The sequence below is a fragment of the Coturnix japonica genome, chromosome 25 (genome assembly GCF_001577835.2).
Source record: "Coturnix japonica isolate 7356 chromosome 25, Coturnix japonica 2.1, whole genome shotgun sequence".
NCBI classification, from domain to species: Eukaryota; Metazoa; Chordata; class Aves; order Galliformes; family Phasianidae; genus Coturnix; species Coturnix japonica.
This window is the reverse complement of record NC_029540.1, coordinates 2,169,860-2,177,368: the sequence shown is the minus strand read 5'-3', so window position 1 is coordinate 2,177,368 and position 7,509 is coordinate 2,169,860. Positions and strand designations below refer to the sequence as shown.

At 54.1% G+C, this 7,509-nt stretch overlaps 3 protein-coding genes across 8 annotated transcripts in view; all 3 read right to left on the bottom strand.

The window, feature by feature from the left end:
- SETDB1 (SET domain bifurcated histone lysine methyltransferase 1) overlaps positions 1-693 on the bottom strand; it is a 15,356-nt gene extending 14,663 nt beyond the window's left edge. For 4 of the 6 annotated variants that reach the window (XM_015884704.2, XM_015884710.2, XM_015884705.2 and 1 more), the window contains exon 1: positions 493-693. In XM_015884704.2, coding sequence (XP_015740190.1) covers positions 493-511 — 19 coding nt within the window. In that variant the 5' untranslated portion in view covers positions 512-693. Of the gene's footprint in view, positions 1-488 lie in introns of all 6 variants that reach the window. The other 2 variants (XM_015884706.2, XM_015884707.2) reach the window with 1 other exon arrangement.
- A 465-nt stretch (positions 694-1,158) lies between these two features.
- Positions 1,159-2,160, bottom strand: LOC116654402 (cortexin domain-containing 1-like). The gene is made up of 3 exons (XM_032449186.1): positions 2,131-2,160; positions 1,923-2,026; positions 1,159-1,381 (listed from the first exon to the last, which is right to left on the bottom strand). The coding sequence occupies exons 2-3, from the start codon at positions 2,009-2,011 to the stop codon at positions 1,192-1,194; spliced, it is 279 nt and encodes a 92-aa protein (XP_032305077.1). The 5' UTR covers positions 2,012-2,026; positions 2,131-2,160; the 3' UTR covers positions 1,159-1,191.
- Positions 2,161-5,147: 2,987 nt separating this feature from the next.
- Positions 5,148-7,509, bottom strand: part of LOC107324545 (uncharacterized protein DDB_G0286299-like) — a 3,727-nt gene continuing 1,365 nt past the window's right edge. Inside the window, exon 4 of the mRNA XM_015884650.2 lies at positions 5,148-5,279. Coding sequence (XP_015740136.1) covers positions 5,148-5,279 — 132 coding nt within the window. The remainder of the gene's footprint in view (positions 5,280-7,509) is intronic.

Genomic DNA, 7,509 nt, shown 5'->3' with positions numbered 1-7,509 from the left:
GGGGACAACACATAGGGGCCATACAGCCCAATGGGGGGGCAACATAGAGGGGCCATACAGCTCAATGGGGGGGGCAACATAGAGGGGCCATACAGCTCAATAGGGGGGGCAACATAGAGGGGCCATACAGCCCAATAGGGGGGGGGCACATAGAGGGGCCATACAGCTCAATAGGGGGGGCAACATAGAGGGGCCATACAGCTCAATGGGGGGGCAACACAGAGGATCCATACAGCTCAACGGGGTGGGGTGCAACATAGAGGGGCCATACAGCTCAATGGGGACTGCCTGGGTGACGGCGCCATCTTTGGGGGTCACACACGGGGTTCCTCCCGCTCCCATAGGCCCCAATAGGCCTCACAAAGGCCTCAGCTCTCCTCACCCCCTCCCCGCCTCCAGACCCCCCTCAGCTGCCTCACGACCCCCCCCACTCCCACCTGAGTCCTCCTCCCCCCTTTTCCGCCCCGCCCCGCCCCCCCCCTCCTCACCGACCCGTTGTCCCCGCGCTCATCCCGGCCCCGCGGCCCAACCCCGACCCCCGGAGCCGGGATGGAGCCTGAGGAAGGGCCGGGTAAGGGGGGGGGCGTCAGGCCGGAAGCTGCTTGTCGTCACTTCCGGTAGGCAAAGGAAGTCCCGTCGTGCTACGCATACGCAAAAGGCGGGCCGCTGCTGGGATAGCCGGAAGTGAGGCACAGCGCATGTGCACGAAGGGAGGCTGGGGGAGGGGTCTTAAAGGGGACGCAAACCTAAAAAGGCTCCGTGCTGCCACCTGGGGAGAGAGGGGGACAGGACCGGGGGTGGCTCTGTGGGGTCTGAGGAAGAAAAGGGGAGGACGGCAGGGGGCCACAGGATTATATAGGGCCGGCAGGGAGGCACAGAGAGATATAGGGCCGGCAGGGGGTACAGAGAGATATAGGGCCGGCAGGGGGTACAGAGAGATATAGGGCCGGCAGGGGGGCACGAAGAGATATAGGGCTGGCAGGGGGCCACAGAGAGATATAGGGCCCTGGGGTGCCTAGGGGGCAATGGAGACTTGATGGTCTTTAATGCCTTTTCCAACCTGAGCCATTCTATGTTCCTATTGGAGCCCTGGGGTGCCGGGATGAGGCTCTGGGAGCACCCAGTGGGGAGGGAGGTCAGTCTGTCTGTGAGTTGTCATGCTGGGAATAAAGGTGGAGGAGATGGGGGGTCTCAGTTGATCTGCTCCTCCTCCCAGGTGGAGGTGGGGATGGCGCTGTAGGGGTCGATGATGAGCTTGGCGCAGCGCACCATCACGGCCAGGAGGAAGAGGCAGGTGAGCACCACGAAGGCGATGGCGAAGCCCTGATCCACGTCAATGTCCATGGGGGCAGCAGTCAGACTTTCAGCCCCAGCCACATCCCTGTGGGGCACAGGAGGGTGGGAGGAACAGAAGCTGCCATTATAAGACAAGGTACCCAACTGTTCCCTGTGGCAGCCCTTCCAGCTTCCCTTCCCTGCTTTTCTGGTTAAAATATCCCATTATGTGCTGCTTACAGCCACACTGCTCAGGTGGTTGTTAAGCACAGCAGGATTAGGATGAGCCCCCACAGAACCAGAGGATCAGAGAACTATGGGATGATAGGATATCTCAAGCAGGAAGGGAGCTGGAAGGATCACTGGGGCCAGCAGATGTGGCTTGGGTTAGGAGAGGACAAGGAGCGTGTGGGAAAGCCATGCTAAGCAAACAGGGGAGGAAAAGGAAAGGTTTGTTCAGGCTGGTGCCAGAAAAAGCCACCAAACTTATAGGTTTGTTTGCATTGGTAACACTCCAGGAGCAAGCAAACACAGCTCTCATGGATACCATCACCCCACTAAGGTGGGACCCCAAACCCATAGGGGCAGAACCCCAACCCCCCAACTCTGAGCCCTGCCCCCTATGTGATGAGTGGGGCTGCCCTTACCTCCCTCCAGATGGACAGATGGACAGACAGCCTGCCTGCCTGGCCCTGCGTCCTGCTCTCTGTGGCTGTCCTTGGTCAATTGCCCTCATGAATAGTGCAGGGCTATGGTGACGTTCTGGCCTGCTGTCACCTCATTGGGCTTTATCAATATTGCAGGGACACGGAGGCAGGACCTGTTGTCATCGAGCCTCATGAATAGTGCAGGGACATGGTGACACTGGGGCTGGATGACACCTCTCTGGGCCTCATCAATACTGCAGGGCCCCGGTGACATCGGGGCCATCAATAACACGGCAGGGACACAGCAAGCATCACCTTTCAGCTGCTCTCTGCAATGGATTAAAGGGCTCACAAAGCACTCAGCACCTCCTGCCAAGGTTTGTGTGTGGCTCTGGTTGAGCAAATTGGGAGGACAAAGGGGGTTTTTACCCCCCCAGCAGACAGCCCTGGGCCCCACATCTCTCCCCAGCCCATGGGGGGAGCTGCAGTGGGGCAGGAGCTGCTGGGAACTGCAGCACTGTGTTCTGAGCTGCTGTGTTGTTTGCAGCTGCCAAAGAGCTGTGCAGGAAGGAGGAGCAGCACCTACAGCAACACCACCTCTTAGTTGTGGTGTATTTATTATATTACCAGTCCAGATCTCAATCCCAACCCCCATCCCAATCCCAACCCCCATCTCAATCCCAATCCCCATCTCAATCCCAACCCCCATCTCAATCCCAATCCCCATCTCAATCCCAATCCCCATCTCAATCCCAATCCCCATCTCAATCCCAACCCCCATCTCAATCCCAACCCCCATCTCAATCCCAATCCCCATCTCAATCCCAATCCCCATCCCAATCCCAATCCCCATCCCAATCCCCATCTCAATCCCAATCCCCATCTCAATCCCAATCCCCATCTCAGTCCCAACCCCCATCTCAGTCCCAACCCCCATCTCAGTCCCAATCCCCATCTCAGTCCCAATCCCCATCTCAGTCCCAATCCCCATCTCAGTCCCAATCCCACTCTCAGTCCCAATCCCCATCTCAGTCCCAATCCCACTCTCAGTCCCAACCCCTCTCTCAGTCTCAGTCCTAGTCCCAATATCAATCAAAATCCCAATCTCAACTCAAACCCCAGTCCAAATCTAAGCCTCATCCCCACCGCCCTCAGTCCAAATCCCAGTCTTAGTTCCAGCCCCTCTCTCAGTCCCAATCCCAGTCCCAACCTCAACCCCAACCCAAATTCCAACCCCATTCCTTCAATCCAAATCCCAGCCTTGATCCCACTCTTGATCCCAATCCCAATCTCAATCCAAATCCCAATCTCAGTCCAAATCCCAGTCCCAATTCTAATCCCAGTCCCAATTCTAATCCCAGTCCCAATCCCAATCCCAGTCCCAGTCCTAATCTAAATCCCAATCCCAGTCCTAATCTCAATCCCAATCCCAGTCCCAGTCTCAATCTCAATCGCAGTCTCAGACCCAGTCCCAATTCCAATTCTAATCCCAGTCCCAATCCCAATCTCAGACTTTTGCTGTTAATGTACTTAAAAAAGCCTTTTTTATTATCTTTTATCTCCTTAGCTAGATTCAACTCCAGGTGGGCCTTAGCCTTCCTTGTCGCATCTCTGCAGGCCCTGACTACACTCTTATATTCTTCCCAAGTGTTCAGACCTTTTTTCCACATACCATGAACTTTCCTTGGAGCTTGCACATGAGCTCCTTGCTCATCCACGCAGGTCTCCTTGCAGCTTTTCCTGATTTCTTAGTCACAGGGATGCACCAATCCTGAGCTTGGAAGAGCTGTTTAAATGCTAACCAGCTCTCACAGGCCCCTTTGCCTTCTAACACCCTGTCCAACGGGATAGCCCCAGGTAGGTCCCGGAAGAGATCAAAGTTGGCTCTCCTAAAGTCCAGGGTAGCAATCCTACTTTTTGCTTTGCTTCCTCCACTCAGGATCTCAAACTCCACCATCTCATGATCGCTACAACCCAAGCTACCCCCGACTTTTACTTCCTTAACAAGTCCTTCCTTGTTGGTGAGAATAAGGTCCAGCAACACCCCACCCCGTGTCGGCTCCTCGACCACGTGCATTAGAAAGTTGTCTGCAACACACTGCAAGAATTGTCTGGACCGTGCATGCCTGGCCATGTTGGTCGTCCAGCAAATATCTGGATAATTGAAGTCCCCCATAAGTACCAGTGCCCAGGAGCGCGACATGACTTCCAGTTGCTTATGGAAGGCCTCATCAACCTTCTCCTCCTGATCAGGGGCCTGTAGCATACACCCACAACAGTGTCCCCCTTGCCAGCCTGGCCCTTGATTCTCACCCACAAGCCCTCGACTGCTACACCACTCTCCCCCAGGCACAGTTCAATACATTCTAGCTGCTCTTTCACATAAAGAGCAACTCCACCACCCCGCCTTGCCGGGCGATCTTTTCTAAAAAGCACATAGCCCTCCATGACAACATTCCAGTCATGCGAGCTGTCCCACCACGTCTCCATGATCGCAATGAGATCATGGCCACGCGACCGCACGCAGAACTCCAGTTCTTCCTGTTTATTTCCCATGCTTCGCGCTTTAGTATTCAGGCACTTGAGAGAAGCAGCATCTCCCCACCGCTCTCCATGCCTTTGAACTATATTGCCTCTACCCATCAAGCTCTGCTTTAAGTCTTGAACTGCCGCCTCAGACCCAGCGGCCCTCATTTTGTCCCTCTCCCTCTTCATACCTAGTTTAAACACCTGTCAATAGGTCCTGACAGTTCCTTGGCTAGATCCCTCCTACCCCTTTGAGACAGGCCACTTCTGTCTGCAGCTGTCATGCCAGGAGCCGAATAAATTGCCCCATGATCAAAAAAACCAAGTCTCCTATGTCTGCACCAACTCTTCAACCATTTGTTTAAGAGGTGGGTTTTTAGGCCCAACTCAGTATCCCTCCCTGCCACTGAAGGTACAGATGCGATAACCACTTGCACACCTGTTCCTTCAACTACCTGCCCCAGTCCCCTGAAATCATCTTTGATAGCCTTCAGGCTTTTTTTACTAACTTCTTCACTGCCTGCCTGAACTATCAGCAGGGGATAGTAGTCAGAAGGGTGGATCAGACTGGGAAGTCTCCCAGCAATGTCCCTGATCTGTGCCCTGGGGAGGCAGCACACCTCCCGGTGGGTAGGGTCGGGCCGGCATATAGGGCCTTCCGTTCCTCGCAGAAGGGAGTCACCTATAATGACTACCCTTCTATCCTTCCATGTAGAGGAAGTTTTGAGATGGGGGTGCAACCCAAGGCACCATCACAGGTGGGGCTGCCTCCACATCCTCACTCACCTCTCTCTCGGGTTCCAGGGCCCCAAACCTCTTTTGCAGAGGCACCTGGGGAGCCGAGCATGGTCATGGGGGGGGACTCCCACTTCGCCGACCATCAGGTACTGGAATGCACTGCACAGGGAGGTGGTGGAGTCACCGACCATGGAGGTGTTCAAGAAACGTTTGGATGTTGTGTTGGGGGATATGATTTAACTGGGAAGAATTAGTGATGGTTGGAATGGATGATCTTCTACATCTTTTCCAACCTTCATAATTCTGTGATTCTGTGATAGAATCACCAAGGTTGGAAAAGACCTAAAAGATCATCCAGTCCAATCGTTCGCCTATCACCAATAGCTCCCACTAAACCATGTCCCTCAACACAACATCCCATAATATTAGAAACCCCACAGAAACCCCATAGGGGCCCATAGAGCCCCATATAGAATCATAGAATCACCAAGGTTGGAAAAGACCTAAAAGATCATCCAGTCCAACCGTTCACCTATCACCAATAGCTCCCACTAAACCATGTCCCTCAGTACAACATCCAGTCGTTCCTTGTTGCAGCCCCAAGTCATGACCCTTGGCTGTGACACAGCCTTTCCCACACACAGCTTGATGGCTGAGCTGCGGCTGTCCTGAGGCCTGCAGAGGGGACAGCCCTGTGAAGTGGGGGCTCCTGGCAGCCCCATCCCACCCCTCCTGGTGCCACGTTCACCGCTGGGTACGACCTGTCTGGCAGGAGCACAGCCATGCCCTCTTAGAGATGGCTGCATTTCAGGGGGAAAGTGCATCCCTGTGGGGCTGACAAGGGCCAGAACGCAGCAAAGGACCAATTTCTGCAAGGCCTTGATTGTATTTTCCTCTGTCTCTTTACCTGCAGTCCAACAACTGATAGATTTCTGTATAAAGAAGAGAGACTCTTCTCCAAACACAGGGCAGTTCTTTGCCCAGATGCAAACCCCGGGGATGCTTTCAGGTCTGAGCGCTGAAGGATGCAGACATTTCTCTGCCTCTCTTTGTCCCTTCCCAAGTTGCCCAGCTGCAGTGTTTTGCTCCTCAGCTCTACCTGAGTGCCCCCAAAAGCCCTTCTCTTCCCACATGGGATCTCAAGGAGCTGCAAGTTGGAAGGAAACAGTCTCATCTCCAGCCCAGGCCCAGCCTCACACACAGTGATGCCTTTCAAATGCTTCAAATCGTGTTGCATTTGGTGTGCTGGGTGTGCCACCAGGAGAGAGCATGACACTGGAAGATGAGAAACTTCAGATGCCAAGGCTCCAAGGAATGCAGGCACCCCGTCTGTCAGAGCCAAGGGGTCTCGGAAGGAAGAGTCCCCATTGTCTCTGCTTCTCTTCAGGGAGGTGACACTGTCTCACTCCCATTATCAGAGCGAGAGGGAGGTTCTTTTAATATACGTGTACCCGACGGAGAGATTAAGACTCAAGGAGTTGAATGTTTTGTTTGCCCGTCCAGTTTATTGCCAATCAAATTGTTTAGGGAGATGTGGAAAGGAAGACGGGCAATAGAAAAGGTAGGAAATAAAAGCAAACAGTATACAGGAAACGAAAGAGAGATGGTCAGATGGTCACTACCATGGGTTAGGGTTAGGGTTGTTGTTGGGGTTAGGGTTAGGGTTGGGGTTAAGTTTATGTAGGTCCAGATGTTGATCTTCTGAAGTGATGTGCCATCAGGTGTTGTTGTTTGGCTGATGAAAACAGCAGTTGTCCCAACTTATCAATAAGTCCAACAGAGGGCAGAGTTCAGATGGGCACCCAGTAATGGCACAGCTAGGAATGGCAGAGATAGGAATGGCAGAGATAGGAATGGCACAGCTGTTTGGCAGCCTCAGGTGGAGCTGTGCTTCTTTGGGCATCCCATGCCCTGGTCAGCGTGGACAGGACATCCCCACCTGGGGAGCCCGCTTTGCTCTTTGGTGGCTGACTCTGCAGAGATCCGCTCCCTTGTGCCTCAGTGGCAGCAGACCAAAGGAGCTGTAGGTGCGCTCCTTGGGCAGGCTGGTCTCGGAGCTCGAGGACCATAGGGCTGCCAGTGGTGTCTGTGGCACGGCTGGGGCTCCACTGCGCTTGGCCTTTCTGAGCTTTGGCCTGGGGCTTTTTTGGCTCTTCTACTACAGTGGGGACCCTCACAAAGTCCGGGTCTTCTTCTTCTATGGCAATTGGAGGTTGCTCTGCCTCTGCCGGTGCTGGTCCCATCTCTGCCTCTTTGCTTTCGGTAGCAGATTGCACTTCATCCTCTTTGGGTTTCTGGAGAGCTTTTTGCCTCGGTCTCTAAG